The sequence below is a fragment of the Monodon monoceros genome, unplaced genomic scaffold, assembly GCF_005190385.1.
Source record: "Monodon monoceros isolate NGI ecotype Baffin Bay Population unplaced genomic scaffold, NGI_Narwhal_1 Super_Scaffold_9, whole genome shotgun sequence".
NCBI lineage: Eukaryota > Metazoa > Chordata > Mammalia > Artiodactyla > Monodontidae > Monodon > Monodon monoceros.
Window position 1 is genome coordinate 8,351,495 of NW_021703786.1, and position 20,019 is coordinate 8,371,513.

Sequence of the window (20,019 nt, forward strand, 5' to 3'; positions counted from 1 at the left end):
AGCCCCTGGCTGATAGGTAGGCTTGTCTGTTAGTGTTGGAGCCAAGACGGAGTTGATGCTTGAGTCTAGTGCATAGTACCTTCTGGGCAGTGGTGTTTGGGTGCATGAAATTAGATGTTTTGGCTTAAAAATCAATATCCATGACTGGTTCAAGAGATAGTCATTATATCTTCACCTTGGCAGGGCCATTTGTATGGCCATATTTGCTCTCCTTTTGTCTCTAGCTGCTTCCTTCAGTTGTTACCCAGGTCACATAGGTGGAAGCCACTTAAAGCCTGGGATAGAAGACTTTATATCTCCGTGAGTGTTTCATTTAATCAGATTGCTTTCTTCCTAATACCAGGAACTGATGCTTTGCACATTCACGTTGTAGTCTGTCTAAGTGCTGCTGCCTGGAATTGGGCAGCATGGTGCCTCTGCCAAATCTAGCTGCGATGGGCATACTGAACGAGTAGGGTGGGGGTTTGATGCCCTACAATGAGGGAAGAAGCCCTAGGACCTTTTGACAAAAAGGGGGGGGGTTAAGTTTAGAAACAGACAAAACACTTCTTTGGGGTTAGAAGTCAGGATATGGGTTATCCTTGTGGACGGGAATGGGTAGTTATTGGAAGGAGAGCAAAAAAAGGGCTCTGGGATGCTGGTAATATTCTGCTTGTTGATCTAGGTGTTGGGTACATTGGTATGTTATATTTGTGACCACTCATTGACCTGTACACTTATGACCTGTGTAGTTTTCTGTATGCATGATATACTTCAATATAAAGTTAAAAAAGAAAAGTTTGTCGTAGTTCATTTCTGCATATATGGTGGTCCTAATTGTCCATAATTAGGAATTGGATAAATAGGGTCTGGTTAAATTGTGTTGTGTTCCTTATACCCCTGAGAAATACAATGTAGGTATGTTTGAGAATGAATAATTCTATATGTACTTACATTAAGCTGTTACTAATAAAGGAAATTTTAGAAGGTATATCCCACTTATGTAAAAATAAACCATTATACACAATGCTTGTATATATATAGAAAATATCTTGAAGCACACACACTAAATAATTAACAGTGGTTAGCCTTGAGGATTGGTTTATGGGTAATGTAACAAAGTGGGGAACATTGAACTTTTACGTAAGTATTTTTTACTGTGAGCATGGGTTACTCTTATGGTAAAACCAACACTAAATTCTAAATACTTTTTGGGAGGAATAATGTTGCTATTCTGGTAAAATCTCCAAAGTGTGATTAAAGAAGAAAAGGAATTGTGGGAGTAGAGACCCCCCAGAAGAGTTAATGTACTTCTCCCTTATTCCACCTCAGAGGGCAAGGCAGATTTTAATGAGCTTGAATAAACAAAGTGAATATAGGCACTTGATGTAAAGTAGAACTAAACTGCCTTTCCAATTGTCGTTTTAGTTGATCCAGAGTACCAGAAGGAAGCAGAACAGAGACATCGAGAATTGGCAGCTAAAGCTGGAGGATTTAATGACTTTGCGACTTTAGCTGTCATCTTTGAACAGTGCAAATCAAGGTATGTGAGATAGTTCTTCGTACTGGAAAGTGTTAGTTTGAAATATATCTTCAATATAGTATATTATTTTAGACAGTAAGGTTCAGTGGGAATGATACTGACCTCAAGGTATTTTTGTGAACATTAGTGGGATTTCTCTGTCAGGTGACTATGACTTAGTAGTCATTTATTGCATAACATTAGTTCTCTTCTTTCTTCTCCCCCTAAACCTTTCCTGAAAACTGACCTTATAGAATTTTGGCTCTGTATAAGTAGCTTAGTTGAGAAAATGATTGGATATTTGTTAAAGCGTATATGAATAAAAAGGAACCCATTTCCAAATCATGTTTTAATTCACTTAGAGGCACCTGCATTAACTTGTTAAAGCATATATGAACAAAAAGAAACCCATTTTACGAATCATGTTTTAATTCACTTAGAGGCACCTGCATTAATTTGTTTTTTCAAATTCCTTAAAGTGCTTTTTTATTAATTGGACAGGTCTCATAAAAGAGCTGACAGTTGCCTATGGGTTTCTAGTTGTGTAATAGAAATGAGAACGTTAGACTGTCTTTCACTCATAGAAGATATTTTTGAGACACCAATATTTTTGTTTTGCAGTGGAGCTCCAGCTTCGTGGTGCCAGAAACATTGGATTCATTGGAGGTGCTTATTTTCTGCATTTCGTGTTGAAGCTCAACTTAGAGAACTGATCAGGAAGCTTAAACAGGTGATTGCTATAATTTTTTTTCCTTGAGTAGCATTTTGGCAAGGCCTTCTGAGTACTCTACCCCAAACCATGTATATTATAAGGTGTTGAAGAATGGTTTGTAGGAACAGGCACCGTTCCTGACCCTGTGCGAGCACACAGCTCTGTTATCCCTTATCCTTTTGGGAGGCTCTTTTCCTGGCCTTGGGTAATTTCCTCACATTCATATGCTTACCATTACTCAGTTGAACTCTTGAGGCCCTTCTGCATATCTCTGGAGTTCTCTGTGCAGATCTCTTCTCTCCTGAACTCTGGCCTGGGAACTTTAGCCATCCTGGTCTTCCTGGATTCTCAGCTGAGTCTCTTTAACTCTGGGAGTTCTCCATGTTCCACTTGGGTTTTTCCTTTCCTGCACCTTCGTCCAGAATCTTTCTCAAGGTTGACTGTAAGCTGGGGCAGTTGTTGGACTTACTTCATTTATTTTCCCTACTTCATTTATTTCTCAGAGGTCACTGTCCTTTATTGCTTGATATATAGTGTTTTGGAGGTGATTATTTCATATGCTTTGTCCATTTTTTGGTTGGTTCAAGCAGAAGGGTAAATCTGGTCCTTCTTACTCCATATTGGCCAGAAACAGAAGTCTTTAGAAATGTGGATTTTTCAAACTAAAAGATTATTTCAAATTGTTCTGTGAGATTTACCACTGTACATGTATTCTTTCTATAGCAAAGTGACTTCCCAAGAGAGACCTTTGAAGGCCCTAAACATGAAGTACTGCGAAGATGTCTTTGTGCAGGTTATTTCAAAAATGTAGCTCGCAGGTAAGCAGTAAGAGCTTGAGAGATGGATAGAGAAATACAACCATATTTGATGATAATATTAAATATTTAATATTAAAGACAGTTTGATTTAAACTCTGTTTAAATCAAATTATGATGACATCAACTACAGTGACCCTTTTCATAATTGTCACTTGTGCAAGGGGAGCTGCAGTGGCTGAGAGCAAGATATTGAAGCTCATGTGGGGCAGGAGGGGAGTCTGTAGGACAGCTGTCCAGCATGGGGTATTAGTGCCTAAGTTGAGTGACACTGGTTTTCTTGCAGAGGGGTGGCTCTTTGTGGAGTGTGAAAGCCAAATAGGTTGAGGATGGCATCCCTGAGGAAGGGTAGTTTGGTGTGGAATGTCAGGTCTTGAGCAGGATTGGGGAAGGTACTCACATGGGAGTTATTTGGTATTGAGTGTCGGAGTCTGAGTGTAGGGAGGGAGGCCATCTTTGTAGGAAAAGGGGTAAGAGTGGTGGTGATGGGAATTCGTTATATACAGGGAAATTGATCACATAATTGAATATATTAAGGCAAATGGTGAAGGGAGTTAGAAATGCTGAAAGGGAGAAAACAAGAATGAGCCCTGTGGAGTTGATTGGAATTTCAGGTATTATGGGTTTTTTAATTAATTAATTAATTTATTTATTTATGGCTGCATTGGGTCTTCGTTGCTGCACACGGACTTGTTCTAGTTGTGGCGAGTGGGAGCTACTCTTCGTCGTGGTGCGCGGGCTTCTCATGCGGTGGCTTCTCTTGTTGCAGAGCGCAGGCTGTGGGTGCGTGGGCTTCAGTAGTTGTGGCACACAGGCTCAGTAGTTGTGGCTCATGGGCTCTACACAGGTTCGGTAGTTGTGGTGCATGGGCTTAGTTGCTCCGCAGCATATGAGATCTTCCCGGACCAGGGCTCGAACCTGTGTCCCCTGCATTGGCAGGCAGATTCTTAACCACTGCACCATCAGGAAAGTCTGGTATACAGTTTTTACTATAGTTAGATGGATGGATAGATAGATATGGTAATAAAAGTAGATGGTACTGTGTGTGTGTGTGTGTGTGTGTGTGTGTGTGTGTGTAATATGTATTTGTATGTATGTAAATATGTAACCTAACTATGAGATGGACTGGAAGCAATGACACTATAATAGCAATGAATACACTTTGTGCCCAGATCTTGACTTGGAACAACCATCTGCCACATAAAAGACCCAGGGCTCTTTGGAGAAATAGGGCTGGGAGAGTACATGATGAGCCCGAAATATCTTATTTTGTCAGCAAGCAAAGTAGTGATCAGTGAAGGTTGAGGCCATGTCAGGAGTACAAAGGAGCCAGCTTGAATAGGTCCCAGCTGATCAAAGATGGGATATTTTGAGCATTGAAATAAATAATGATAGTAATGGATTATATAACCCATTGAATAAAATGTGAAATCATGGGTCTATAATCATATAAATTAATAAATGAGTAAATTAAAAGTTTAATGACAAATAGAATTATTTACATAGTTGAGCACCTCTCCACAAAACTCTTGTTAATTACAAAGGGAAAAAGTAACTTCTCACTGAAGAAGCCTGGCAGATGTTACCTAAATCAAGCAACAAATCAAAATCATGTTCCTCCTGATAGGATATAATGAAAACACAGCATCACTTCTGTGATATTCCTGCCAAAGATCTGTAACCTGAATCTAATCATCCTAAAACAGACAAAATCAAATTGAGGCACATACTACAAAATAACTAGCTGATAATTTAAAGGTGTCAAGATCATGAAGGTCAAAGAAAGACTGGGGAGTATTCCAGAATGAAGGAGACTAAGGGGCCATAAAATGTAAAGGCAGTAAATGATTCTGAACTGGATCCTTTTACTATAAAGGATATTATTAGGACATTTGGTAAACTTCATGGGGTTCTGAGGATTAGATGCTAGTAATGTGTCAGTGTTAATTCCCTGGTTTTGATGGTTGTATTATGGTTATATAGGAGAATATTCTTGATTATAGGAAATGCACACTCAGGTATTTGGGGATGATGGGTCATAAGTTTGGCTACTAACTGTCAAATGGTTCAAGAAAAAAAGATTTTTGTACTGTCCAAATATGTACTGTGTAGATACATATACAAATAATTATAATGCAGTCTGATCTGGGTTATAATAGGAATATATGTGAAGTTCTGTAGGAAATCAGTTGTGATGATTGAGCTCTAAGGTATAATTTTGACAAGTTTTTGGAATAACATATATATAGGGAAGTATAGAAGAGGATAAGAATTTAAAGTTAACACGAATTAGAAAAAATGCAGATGAAATGTTCTAATTATCATATATTTTTTTGAATTTTTGAATTTTATTTATTTTTTTATACAGCAGGTTCTTATGAGTTATCCATTTTATACATATTAGTGTATACATGTCAATCCCAGTCTCCCAGTTCATCCCACCACCACCACCGCCCACTCCACCGCCACTATCCCCCCTTGGTGTCCATACATTTGTTCTCTACATCTCTGTCTCAATTTCTGCCCTGTAAACCAGTTCATCTGTACCATTTTTCTAGGTTCCACATATGTATATTAATATATGATATTTGGTTTTCTTTTTATGACTTACTTCACTCTGTATGACAGTCTCTAGATTCATCCACGTCTCTACAAATGACCCAGTTTCGTTCCTTTATCTGGCTGAGTAATACTCCATTGTATATATGTACCACATCTTCTTTATCCATTCATCTGTCGATGGGCATTTAGGTTGCTTCCATGACCTGGCTATTGTAAGTAGTGCTGCAATGAACATTGGGGTGCATGTGTCTTTTTGAATTATGGTTTTCTCTGGGTATATGCCCAGTAATGGGATTGCTGGGTTATACGGTAATTCTATTTTTAGTTTTTTAAGGAACCTCCATACTGTTCTCCATAGTGGCTGTATCAATTTACATTCCCACCAACAGTGCAAGAGGGTTCCCTTTTCTTCACACCCTCTACAGCATTTGTTGTTTGTAGATTTTCTCATGATACCCATTCTGACTGGTGTGAGGTGATACCTCATTGTAGTTTTGATTTGCATTTCTCTAATAATTAGTGATGTTGAGCAGCTTTTCATGTGCTTCTTGGCCATCTGTATGTCTTCTTTGGAGAAATGTCTGTTTAGGTCTTCTGCCCATTTTTGGATTGGATTGTTTGTTTTTTTTAATATTGAGCTGCATGAGCTGTTTATATATTTTGGAGATGAATCCTTTGTCCATTGATTCGTTTGCAAATATTTTCTCCCATTCTGAGGGTTGTCTTTTCGTCCTGTTTGTAGTTTCCTTTGCTTTGCAAAGCTTTTAAGTTTCATTAGGTCCCATTTGTTTATTTTTGTTTTTATTTCCATTACTCTAGGAGGTGGATCAAAAAAGATTTTGCTGTGATTTATGTCAAAGAGTGTTCTTCCTATGTTTTCCCCTTAAGAGTTTTATAGTCTCCGGTCTTACATTTAGGTCTTTAATCCACTTTGAGTTTATTTTTGTGTATGGTGTTAGGGAGTGTTCTAATTTCATTCTTTTACATGTAGCTGTCCAGTTTTCCCAGCACCACTTATTGAAGAGGCTGTCTTTTCTCCATTGTATATCCTTGCCTCCTTTGTTGACCATAGATGCATGGGTTTATCTCTGGGCTTTCTATCTTGTTCCATTGATCTATGTATCTGTTTTCGTGCCAGTACCATATTGTCTTGATTACTGTAGCTTGGTAGTATAGTCTGAAGTCAGGGAGTCTGATTCCTCTAGCTCTGTTTTTTTCCCTCAAGACTGCTTTGGCTATTCGGGGTCTTTTGTGTCTCCATACAAATTTTAAGGTTTTTTGTTCTAGTTCTGAAAACAATGCCATTGGTAATTTGATAGGGATTGCATTGAATCTGTAGATTGCTCTGGGTAGTATAGTCATTTTCACAATATTGATTCTTCCAATCCAAGAACATGGGATATCTCTCCATTTGTTTGTATCATATTTAATTTCTTTCATCAGTGTCTTATAGTTTTCTGCATACAGGTCTTTTGTCTCCCTAGGTAGGTTTATTCCTAGGTATTTTATTCTTTGTGTTGCAGTGGTAAATAGTAGTGTTTCCTTAATTTCTCTTTCAGATTTTTCACCATTAGTGTATAGGAATGCAAGAAATTTCTGTGCATTAATTTTGTATCCCGCAACTTTACCAAATTCATTGATTAGCTCTACTAGTTTTCTAGTAGTTTTCTTAGGATTCTCTATGTATAGTATCATGTCATCTGCAAACAGTGACAGTTTTACTTCTTCTTTTCCAATTTGTATTCCTTTTATTTCTTTTTCTTCTCTGATTGCCATGGCTAGGACTTCCAAAACTATGTTGAATAATAGTGGTGAGAGTGGACATCCTTGTCTTTTTCCTGATCTTAGAGGAAATGCTTTCAGTTTTTCACCACTGAGAATGATGTTTGCTGTGGGTTTGTCGTATATGGCCTTTATTATGTTGAGGTAGGCTCCCTCTGTGCCCACTTTCTGGAGAGTTTTTATCATAAATGGGTGTTGAATTTTGTCAAAAGCTTTTTCTGCATCTTTTGGGGTGATCATATGGTTTTTACTTTTCAGTTTGTTAGTATGGTGTATCACACTGATTGTTTTGCCTATATTGAAGAATCCTTGCATCCCTGGGATAAATCCCGCTTGATCATGGTGTATGATCCTTTTAATGTGTTGTTGGATTCTGTTTGCTGGTATTTTGTTGAGGATTGTTGCATCTGTGTTCATCAGTGATATTGGCCTGTAGTTTTCATTCTTTGTGACATCTTTGTCTGGTTTTGGTATCAGGGTGATGGTGGCCTCATAGAATGAGTTTGGGAGTGTTCCTTCCTCTGCAATTTTTTGGAAGAGTTTGAAGAGGTTGGGTGTTAGCTCTACTCTAAATGTTTGATAGAATTCATCTGTGACGGCATCTGGTCCTGGACTTTTGTTTGTTGGAAGATTTTAAATCACAGTTTCAATTTCATTACTTGTGATTGATCTGTTCATATTTTCTATTTCTTCCAGGTTCAGTCTTGGAAGGTTATACCTTTCTAAGAATTTGTCCATTTCTTCCAGGTTGTCCATTTTATTGGCATGGAGTTGCTTGTAGTAGTCTCTTAGGATGCTTTGTATTTCTGTGGTGTCTGTTCTCCTTTTCCATTTCTAATTTTATTGATTTGAGCCCTCTCCCTCTTTTTCATGATGAATCTGGATAATGGTTTATCAATTTTGTTTATCTTCTCAAAGAACCAGGTTTTAGTTTTATTGATCTTTGCTATGATTTCTTTGTTTCTATTTCATTGATTTCTTTCCTTCTGCTAACTTTGGGTTTTGTTTGTTCTTCTTTCTCTAATTCTTTTAGTATGGTTAGATTGTTTGAGATTTTTCCTGTTTCTTGAGATAGGCTTGTATTGGTATAAACTTCCGTCTTAGAACTGCTTTTGCCACATCCCATAGGTTTTGGATCATCGTGTTTTCACTGTCATTTGTCTCTAGGTATTTTTTGATTTCCTCTCTGATTTCTTCAGTGATCTCTTGGTTATTTAGTAACATGTTATTTAGCCTCCATGTGTTTGTGTTTTTTACGTTTTTTTTTCCCTGTAATTGATTTCTAATCTCATAGCGTTGTGGTCAGAAAAGATGTTTGATATGATTTCAGTTTTCTTAAATTTACTGAGGCTTGATTTGTGACCCAAAATGTGATCTATCCTGGAGAATGTTACGTGCACACTTGAGAAGAAAATGTAATCTGCTGTTTTTGGATGGAATGTCCTATAAATATCAATTAAATCTATCTGGTCTGTTGTGTCATTTGAAGCTTGTGTTTCCTTATTAATTTTCTGTTCAGATGATCTGTCCATTGGTGTAAGTGAGGTGTCAAAGTGCCCCACTATTATTGTGTTACTGTCGATTTCCTCTTTTATGGCTGTTAGCAGTTGCCTTATGTATTGAGGTGCTTCTATGTTGGGTGCATATATATTTATAATTGTTATATCTTCTTGGATTGATCCCTTGATCATTATGTAGTGTCTTTCCTTGTCTCTTGTAACATTCTTTATTTTAAAGTCTGTTTTATCTGGTATGAGTATTGCTATTCCAGCTTTCTTTTGATTTCCATTTGCATGGAATATCTTTTTCCATCCCCTCACTTTCAGTCTGTATGTGTCCCTAGGTCTGAAGTGGGTCTCTTGTAGACAGCATATATATGGGTCTTGTTTTGGTATCCATTCAGTGAGCCTGTATCTTTTGGTTGGAGCATTTAATCCATTCATGTTTAAGGTAATTATCGATATGTATGTTCCTGTTACCATTTTCTTAATTGTTATGGGTTTGTTTGTGTAGGTCCTTTTCTTCTCTTGTGTTTCTCTCTTGGAGAAGTTTCCTTTAGCATTTGTTGTATAGCTGGTTTGGTGGTGCTGAATTCTCTTAGCTTTTGCTTGTCTGTAAAGCTTTTCATTTCTCTGTCGAATCTGAATGAGATCCTTGCCAGATGGAGTAATCTTTCATCACAGTCATGCTACTCCCTTTTGGCTTGTAGAGTTTCTGCTGAGAAATCAGCTGTTAACCTTATGCGAGTTCCCTTGTATGTTATTTTTCGTTTTTCCCTTGCTGCTTTTAATAATTTTTCTTTGTCTTTAATTTTTACCAGTTTGATTGCTGTGTGTCTTGGTGTGTTTCTCCTTGGGTTTGTCCTGTATGGGACTCTGAGCTTCCTGGACTTGGGTGGCTATTTCCTTTCCCACGTTAGGGAAGTTTTCGACTATTATCTCTTCAAATATTTTCTCGGGTCCTTTCTCTCTCTCTCTCCTTCTGGGACCCCTATAATGCGAATGTTTTTGTGTTTAATGTTGTCCCAGAGGTCTCTTAGGCTGTCCTCATTTCTTTTCATTCTTGTTTCTTTTTCTGTTCCATGGCAGTGAATTCCATCATTCTGTCTTCCAGTTCACTTATCCGTTCTTCTGCCTCAGTTATTCTGCTATTGATTCCTTCTAGTGTATTTTTCATTTCAGTTACTGTATTGCTCATCTCTGTTTGTTTGTTCTTTAATTCTTCTAGACCTTTGTTAAACATTTCTTGCATCTTCTTAATCTTTGCCTCCATTCTTTTTCTGAGGTCCTGGATCATCTTCACTATCATTATTCTGAATTCTTTTTCTGGAAGGTTGCCTATCTCCACTTCATTTAGTTGTTTTTCTGGGGTTTTATCTTGTTCCTTCATCTGGTACATAGCCCTCTGCCTTTTAATCTTGTCCATCTTTCCGTGAATGTGGTGGTTGTTCCACAGGCTGCAGGACTGTAGTTCTTCTTGCTTCTGCTCTAATTATTGCATTTTAGAATAGTGAAAATTACCTATACCCTTGAAAGGAGATGTAGCATAATATAATGTGAAGAATACTGTATTTAAGTCAGAAGACCTGTGTTTAGGACTTGCCTCATCATACATTAGCTCTTTGACTTGAGAAAGCTATCTAATTTATTTGAATCTTTGTTTTGAGCTTTTAATAAAGTACCTGGCTCTCAAAACTCATAGGCTTATTTGAGGTTTTATTATGAAAGCATTTTGGAAATTCTCAAGCACAAATACAATATTATTGTTAATATTGCTATTTATTGACCAGAAATGTTTATACTTAATTAAAATGACTATTTAAGTTGTATCATTAGTTCTTTTTTTTTTTGGCTGCACTGCACAGCTTGTGGAGTTTTAGTTCCCCAACCAGGGATCAAACCCAGGCCCTTGGCAGTGAGAGCACAGAGTCCTAACCACTGGACTGCCAGGGAATTCCCTGTATCATTAGTTTTAAGATGAATTGGTAGAGGGGACTTCCCTGGTGGCGCAGTGGTTAAGAATCTGCCTGCCAATGCAGGAGACACGAGTTTGAGCCCTGGTCTGGGAAGATCCCACATGTCGCGGAGCAACTAAGCCCGTGTGCCACAACTACTGAGCCTGCGCTCTAGAGCCCATGAGCCACAACTACTGAGCCCATGTGCCACAACTACTAAAGCCCACACACCTAGAGCCTGTGCTCCACAACAAGAAAAGCCACTGCGATGAGAAGCACGTGCACACAGCAAAGAGTAGCCCCTACTCGCCGCAACTTGAGAAAACCTGCGCGGAGCAATGAAAAACCAATGCAGCCAAAAATTAATTAATTAATTGATTAAGAAAAAAGATCAATTGGTAGAGAAGTTATAGTGACAGTTGAATAAATATAAACCTCTGCTTATAGCAATCTTTGTAGTAGAACATATGATTTTTCATCGTTAGTGCTCTACAGTGAAACTTATTTAGTGCTCTAAACTTATTTCATTGCTTTTACTGTTCTTGTCTTTATCCTTTGGTTTTTTGGTTCTTAGGTCTGTTGGGAGAACATTTTGCACAATGGATGGGCGTGGAAGCCCAGTTCACATTCATCCTTCCTCAGCAGTAAGTACCTTGTTTTTAATAAAAGGAAGAAATTTCCTTTTGTAAAGGAAGGTGTAGGAATTTCTTCCTTTTGTAAAGGTATAGGAATAAATAACATACAGACGTCTTCTACTTTTCTCTTTCGAGGATAAGTTTAGCATATATCTATATTACATAAAGGTATTGGTTGGCCTATGCCTCCTGTTTTGAAGATTGAAGAATATAGAAATTAATTGAAGAAGAGTTTGGGCTGTTGGTATTTGGTTGGTCTAATGTGCAATAAGGCAGGTTATTGAATTATCATCCTTAAATGAATTCTTTTGTGTAGCTTCATGAACAGGAAACCAAACTTGAATGGATCATTTTCCACGAGGTATTAGTTACCACCAAAGTCTACGCAAGAATTGTGTGTCCAATCCGTTATGAATGGGTGAGAGACTTGTTACCCAAGTTGCATGAATTTAATGCACATGATTTGAGCAGTGTGGCCCGACGTGAAATGAGAGAAGATGCAAGAAGGAGGTGGACCAATAAGGAAAATGTAAAGCATCTAAAGGGTGAGTGAATCGCTTGTTCTAGAGCATAAGTGTCCAAATTCTCATATAATTACAGAAAAACTGTTACAGAGCTTAGATTCTGGCTCTGTCTCCTCAGAAAAGCAAAGAGTTGTCATGAGTCTCAGACTTACTTTGACTTCCTTCTTTCCTTCCAGTTAATCATGTTTTCCTTAACCCCTCTGTTCAACAACATTATTATTATTATTATTTTAATTATTATTATTATTATTTTTTGCATTTCTCGGGCCTCTCACTTGTTGTGGCCTCTCCCGTTGCAGAGCACAGGCTCCGGACGCGCAGGCCCAGCAGCCATGGCTCACGAGCCTAGCCGCTCCACGGCATGTGGGATCCTCCTGGACCGGGGCACGAACCCGTGTCCCCTGCATTGGCAGGTGGACTCTCAACCACTGCGCCATCAGGGAAGCCCCAACAACATTATTAATAACAGTATCTATTGAACTTTTTTGCCACATGCTAACAACTTGCATTACCCCATTAAATAGTTACAATAACTCTGTGAAGTAACTGCATATCCCTACTTTATAGATGAGGAAATACTTAGCAGTATACAATAATTTGCTGAAAATCCCAAAGCTAATATTTGGTGAATCTGGATTTTGAATCCAAGGAATTTGACTCTGTGGCCTCTACTCTTAACTGTTATGCCATATTGCTTCCCAGTAGTGCTTTACTATTTTTATTTTGTTTATAAAATTTTGTGAATTATTACTGCAGAACATCCTTTTTTTTTCAGGAGATTTTTCCTTGAAATGTTACGTCCCTAGTTGTGAGGCATAAACTGTTGTGGGAGCAAATTGTATTATCCTTATTTAACATCACTGAGAAATAGAATGGTGGGGAATTTTGCCCAAGGTCATTGGAAATGTTAACTACTCTGTTTTGTTGTAGTGTATAACCACACTACATGTTTGACTTAGGGTCAATTTTTCTGACTCCTCAGACCTCTATGCTCTTATTTTATTTATTTATTTATTTATTTATTCATTCATTCATTCATTTGGCTGCACCAGGTCTTAGTTGTGGCACGCAGGATCTTTTTAGTTGCAGCATGTGGGATCTAGTTCCCTGACCAGGGATCGAACCCTGGCCCCCTGCACTGGGTGTGCAGAGTCTTAGCCACTGGACCACTTGGGAAGTCCTTTTATGCTCTTATTTTTATCCATCAATTATATCATTTCTTTTGAAAGGGCAAAATTTAATTTCCTTCTTTTCCCCTTAACATTAAAAAATCAGAGCATCTCTTTCTCTTAACATTTCTAATACTGAAACTCAAAACTAAAATTTTATTGGATTAATTTATAATGTTTTCAGATGGAATACCAAAAGAAGTCCTAAAGAAAATGCAAAGAAGAAATGATGATAAATCCATATCAGACGCACGTGCTCGTTTCCTTGAGAGAAAGCAGCAGAGGTCCCAGGATCACAGTGACACCCTGAAGGAAACAGGCTAAGCAGTGAACCCTCCAATTCAGGAAGTAGGAAAAGCAGCCAGAAAATGTGCTTCTGCTTTGCCATTTATGTCAGACAGCACTACCAAGAGGAAGTGGTCAGCAGCTGTTTTTAGCATACGAGTTAAAAGCAAATCAAAGCTCATCAGTACCAATAAATGGAATTTTCAAAGAAAAGATTGAGCTGCCATAGTCATAGGAAATAATATATGAAACCAATGAAAGACAATATATGTGATATTTTCCTCACTTCAATTTTGCTGGCCTTAACTGGTATCAAATGCTGTCAGTGAGATATTTTCAAAGAACATTGAATTGTATTTAATCAGCGTGTATTCCATTTGCATTGAAGCATTAAAAATTATTTTCCTTAAATCTCTTTAAGGCCTTCTTGTTGCTATTAGAATAGTATTATATCAGGTTATCAGGTATGTGACCATTTCCTTCTGAAGGCTGAACATAAAAGAGGTTTTTACTGAGCAATACTTAGATGTCTAACCGTTTAATTGCTACAGAGCTTTATAGATACTTAGAGAAAAGACTTAATCAATTAGTAAATAAGAAAATTGCCTATGGCAAGATTCTTTGTTGAATTAATATTAATCCTTAAGTTGATTTTTCTGGGATTATACAAATTCCTTTTTATATAAAAGTATATTGTTTAAAACAGTAGCTATAGCCATTAACCAAAGGACAGATGATATATATATGTTCTTTTTTTAGCTGTCCCTACATACTTGTATCAGCACCATGTATGTAGGTGTGACAGTGTTTCAAACAGCCCTTCCACCTGGCCTACTCTCTTGCCTCCAGCTGCTTGGGTAGGACCATTTAAACATCTATTACGCCGATCTTGAAATGGGATTTTCAAAGCAGCCAACACTGCATCACCAGTGTTTCAAATTGGAACCTTGAGGCTAGTTAGTATCACACTCAGGCCACACTCAGCACTTGTCCACTCTGTTGTTTACTGCCTTGTATTCTAGTTATTTGTGTATTTGTCTGTCTCCCCCACTAGATTATACGCTCCTTGTGGGCAGGGACTATGTCTTTTTCATTGTATCTTTCATGGCACCTAGCACAGTTCTTTGCACATAGTAGTCAATGTTTGTTAAATAAAGCTATTAGTGTCGTTCAAATTCAAAAGGCAGTATAATGTGTGTTTTTAGATATTTTCTGTAAAATTTAAGAATTTAAAATTTTAATAACTCACTCTTTCGCAGTTACTTCCTTTGGCATCTAAACAATTTTCTGTTCAATATTAGAAACTTGAAGTCTTTATTGAAAAATCACATGAGGACCCAAATCCATGTTTGTTCTTGAAGTAAGGTGAGTGGTGATGGTTTCTTGGAACATTCCTAGCATTGTTAATTTGTTCTTCTAACCTTCAGTGCTCAAGACACTGTTTCAGCACATTAGTCCTATCAGTTTCTCTTCCCAGGTATGTATCAGTGCATTTCCTTAGACGTGGTGGGGGTGTATGTGGATTCTTGGAATTACAGCTCTTTTATTTCAGTAAGTTTTTATTAAGCATACATTCTAAATCTATAGTCTGTATCTATAATTTCATCAGTTTTCCCAATCATGTCCTTTATAGCATTTTCCCCCAGTTCAGGATCCAGTCAAGAATCGTGTATTGTATTTAATCTCCTTTAATCTAGAAAAGGTCTTCTGTCTTTGTCTTTCACATTTAACATTTTTTAAAATTGAAGTGTAGGGAATTTGGGATTAACAGACACACACTACTATATATAAAGTAGGTAAACAATAAGGACCTGCTGTATAGCACAGGGAACTATATGCAGTATCTTATAATAACCTATAATGGAAAAGAATGTGAAAAAGAATATATATGTATGTATATATAGTTGAATTACTTTGCTGTACACCTGAAACATTGTAAATCAACTATACTTCAATTAAAAAATAATTTAAAAAATAAACTGGAGTAAATTGACCTACAACACTGTGTTATTTCCAGGTGCACAACACAGTGATTTGATATTTCTATACATTGCCAAATGATCATCACAATAAGTCTAGTTACCATCTGTCACCATACATAGATATTACAGTATTATTGACTGTATTCCCCATGGTGTACATTTCATCCCAATGACTCATTTATTTTGTACCTCTGAAGGTACAGACCTGAAGAGTGTACCTCTTGGTCTCCCTCACCTATTTCACTCATCCCCCTACTCCTTCCTCTCCTCTGGCAGCCACCTGTTTGTTCTCTGTATCTATGACTCTGTTTTATGTTTGTTCATTTGTTTTATTTTTCAGATTCCACATATAAGTAAAATCATACGGTATTTGTCGTTCTCTGACTTATTTCACTTAGCATAATACCCTCTAGGTCCATTCATGTTGTTGCAAATGGAAAGGTTTCTTTCTTTTTTTTTTTTTATGGCTAATACTCCATTGTAAATATATATACCACATCTTCTTAATCCATTCATCCATCAATAGATACTTAGGTTGCTTCCATATCTTGGCTATTATAAACAATGCTGCAATGAACATAAGGTTGCATATAGTTTTTCAAATTAGTGTTTTCTTCAGAAAAATACCCAGAAGTGGAATTGCTAGGTGTATGGCAGTTCTATTTTTAATTTATTGAGGAACCTCCATACTGTTTTCCATAGTGGCTGTACCAACTTACATTCCCACCAACAGTGTACAAGGGTTCCCTTTTGTCCATGTCCTTGCCTACATGTATTTTTTGTCTTTCACATTTAACATTTGAATAACAGTTTTGACATTTTTTAATAATACAGGTTAGTTATTTTATAGTATATCCTCAATTTGGATTTCTCAAATGTTTCCTCATGGTTTTGCATTTGTGACTGGAATACTGCGTTAAGTGATACAGTGTCTTTCCCAAGGCATCAAATCTGGAGGTACATGGTATTTGCCCCTTATTGCTGATATTAATTTTGATTAATTGGTTAGGGTGTTTTTGATTTCTTCAGTCTAGTTACTCTCTTTTTTATTATTATTAATTTATTTATTTATTTTTGGCTGCATTGGGTCTTTGTTGCCGCACTCAGGCCCTCTCTAGTTGTGGTGAGTGGGGGGGGCACTCATCATTGCAATGCACAGGCCTCTCATTGTGGTGGCTTCTCTTGTTGTGGAGCACGGGCTCTAGGTGCATGGGCTTCAGTAGTTGTGGCACGCGGGCTCAGTAGTTGTGGCACACAGGCTTAGTTGCTCCATGGCATGTGGGATCTTCCTGGACCAGGCCTCGAACCTGTGTCCCCTGCATTGGCGAGCGGATTCTTAACCACTGTGCCACCAGGGAAGTCCCAAGTCTAGTTACTCTTATAATTAATAAGTAATTTGTGGGAGGGATACTTTGAGATTATGTGAAATAGCCTGTTCCTTATAAATTATTACCCTCTGTTTTTATCATCAACTGATGATTCTTGCCTGAATCAGTTTATTCTTATGGTTGCAAAATGGTGCTTTTTTTTTTTTCCTATACAGGTGATCCTTGAACAACATGGGTTTGAACTGCGTGGGTCCAGTTATACGTTTTTTATTTTTTTCAATGAATATGTAGTATAGTATTGTACTACATGATCTGTGGTTGATTGAATCTGAGGATGCAAAACCATTGATATGGAGGTCTGACTGTAAAGTTATAGGAGGATTTTCGAATACTGGGAGGGTGGGCACCCCTAAACACCGAGTTGTTGAAGGGTCAACTGTATTTATTTGTTGACATTATATTGTAAGGAAGAGCTTTCCTCGAAGAAGAATTTCCAATAAACACTTGGTTGCTAGGAACAGCATAAATCAAGACAGAGAATTAGAAAGCCCAGGGGGTATTTGAGAGGGGTGGCAAACAGTCTAGTTTATTTGGTGCATTGAGCATAAATAGAATAATAGGTTGAAAATATTGGTTGAGGACAGATTATGGAAGGCTTTGAAAGCCAAACTATGGAATTTGGACTTACTTTGTACTATATATGAATTTGTTGGAGGGGAATGCCATCATTACATCTTTAAGGTAATTGTGACAATGGTATTTTTTTGTTTTTTTAATAAATTTATTTTATTTACTTATTTTTGGCTGTGGTGGGTCTTCGCTGCTGCGTGCGGGCTTTCTCTAGTTGCGGCGAGCGGGGGCTACTCTTCGTTGCAGTGTGCGGGCTTCTCATTGCGGTGGCTTCTCATTGCGGAGCACGGGCTCTAGGCACATGGGCTTCAGTAGTTGCAGCATGTGGGCTCAGTAGTTGTGGCTCATGGGCTCTAGAGCACAGGCTTAGTAGTTGTGGCACACGGGCACACGGGCTCAGCAGTTGTGGCTCACGGGCTCTAGAGCACAGGCTCAGTAGTTGTGGCGCATGGGCTTAGTTGCTCCACGGCATGTGGGATCTTCCCGGACCAGGGATCGAACCTGTGTCCCCTGCATTGGCAGGCGGATTCTCAACCACTGCGCTACCAGGGAAGCCCTGTGACAATGGTGTTGATAAGAAGAATTGATTTCTACTGAGAGGGCTGTGAGAAAAGTAGTATGGGAGGAATACTGGATCCAGTTAAGAAGGAGAAGGAGTCTTGGAGGAAAAGGTAGTGATTATGGAAAAGTCTGTTCTTAAAAGAATGATTCACCTTTAAATTACTAAATGAAACAAAAAGAAACAAATGAAGATGAATGTTATCACAGAAAAATGATCAAAAGACATGGTCAGTCATTTTATAAAAGGAAACATTGAATGGTCAATAAATAAAATACTGAATCTTACTAGTAATTCGGGTAATGCAGTTGAAAATAAGTGAGATGCCATTCTTTTCCATCAGATTGGCAACAATTAATATATGCCTAAAAAGTGTTGTCATAGGATAAATTGCTTTTATTTTAGAGAACATTTTGGCAATATCTAGTAAAAGTGAAGATGTGCACAACCTGTGACCCAGCAAGCCCAACTTTAAATTTATATCCTAGGAACTCTGAGAGTATATAAAATACTCTGTTTCTAGTAAAATTTGACTCCTATAGATTTAGAATCAGTTTGATGATTTATGTTACATACAGCATTTATAAAAATGTTATATACTTCATTGTTTCTAGCAGTAAAAAATTGAAAATTATATACGTAGCTATCAATAGGGAAATGAAACTGTGATATGTTCTTATGGTCGAATTCTTTACATCAGTGAAAGCGATTTTTGAGACTCCTGTTGCCTACTCTGCAGAACAGATGAACCACTTTACATTCCTAACAGCAATGTTGTAAAGTACCTGTCTTACTGTACTGTACTGTCTTACCTGTCTTGTGGTCCCTCAAAAATGTTTTCGTAATTATAGACAAAAAAGTGCCTCATTATTATGTTAATTTACATATTTAGATATTCAGCTCTTTTTCCTTAAATTGTCTACAAGAAATGAAATTAATGAAATTAACTGATTTGAATTTGATAGGTCCAGATAGTAAGTATTTTAGACTTTCGAGGCATGCAGTCTCTGTTGCAGCTACTGTGCTGTTGTAGTATAAAAGTAGCCATAGACAGTACATAAACAAATGGATATGGCTGTGTTCCAATAAAACTTTATGGACAATGAAATTTGAATTTCATATAATTTTCACATGTCAGGAAATATTCTTTTTTTTTTTTTGCGGTACGCGGGCCTCTCTCACTGCTGTGGCCTCTACCATTGTGGAGCACAGGCTCCGGACGCGCAGGCTCAGCGGCCATGGCTCACGGGCCCAGCCACTCCGCGGCATGTGGGATCTTCCCGGACCGGGGCACGAACCCGTGTCCCCTGCATCGGCAGGCGGACTCTCAACCACTGCGCCACCAGGGGAGCCCCAGGAAATATATATATATTTTTTTTTCCCAGGAAATATTTTTTTGATTTTATTTTTCACCACTTGCACTTTATTCCAGAAAAGCTACTTTTCACGAACCCATTCTAATTCAAATTATTTCAATTGAAAGAAAAGATCTTAATTTCATGAAATACTGAATTTTTTTGGTTTTTACTTTTTCTTTTATTTATTTTGATTTATTTATTTATGCATGCATGCATGCCACGCCACGAAGCTTGTGGGATCTTAGTTTCCTGACCAGGGATCGAACCCGGGGCACAGGAGCGAAAGCACCGAGTCCTAACCACTGTACCGCCAGGGAATTCCCAACTTTTTCTTTTCTTTATAGCAGAGCTGATAGGATTGAACATGTCAGGAATCAAAAAGTTTAATTTGTAATCTGTATTCTCGCAAAGATTTTCAAAGTAACCTGTATTACTTGTTCGCTGCTCCTTTAACCTGAAAATATGAATAATATAAAACTCTTGTGGGGACATCCCTGGTGGCACAGTGGTTAAGAATCTGCCTGCCAATGCAGGGGACATGGGTTTGAGCCCTGGTCCGGGAAGATCCCACACGCCGCGGATTAACTAAGCCCATGCGCCACAACTACTGCAGCCCATGTGCCTAGAGCCTATGCTCCTCAACAAAGAGAAGCCACTGCAATGAAAAGCCTGCACACCTCAACAAAGAGTGGCTCCTGCTCGCCGCAACTAGAGAAAGCCCGT

The 20,019-nt window shown here is 37.9% G+C and overlaps 1 protein-coding gene across 2 annotated transcripts in view; it reads left to right on the top strand.

The window, feature by feature from the left end:
* DHX40 (DEAH-box helicase 40) overlaps nt 1-14,621 on the top strand; it is a 52,546-nt gene extending 37,925 nt beyond the window's left edge. For both annotated transcript variants that reach the window (XM_029212647.1, XM_029212648.1), the window contains exons 13-18: nt 1,408-1,522; nt 2,123-2,231; nt 2,937-3,031; nt 11,401-11,470; nt 11,778-12,006; nt 13,339-14,621. In XM_029212647.1, coding sequence (XP_029068480.1) covers nt 1,408-1,522; nt 2,123-2,231; nt 2,937-3,031; nt 11,401-11,470; nt 11,778-12,006; nt 13,339-13,478 — 758 coding nt within the window. In that variant the 3' untranslated portion in view covers nt 13,479-14,621. The remainder of the gene's footprint in view (nt 1-1,407; nt 1,523-2,122; nt 2,232-2,936; nt 3,032-11,400; nt 11,471-11,777; nt 12,007-13,338) is intronic.
* The last annotated feature ends 5,398 nt before the right edge of the window (nt 14,622-20,019 follow it).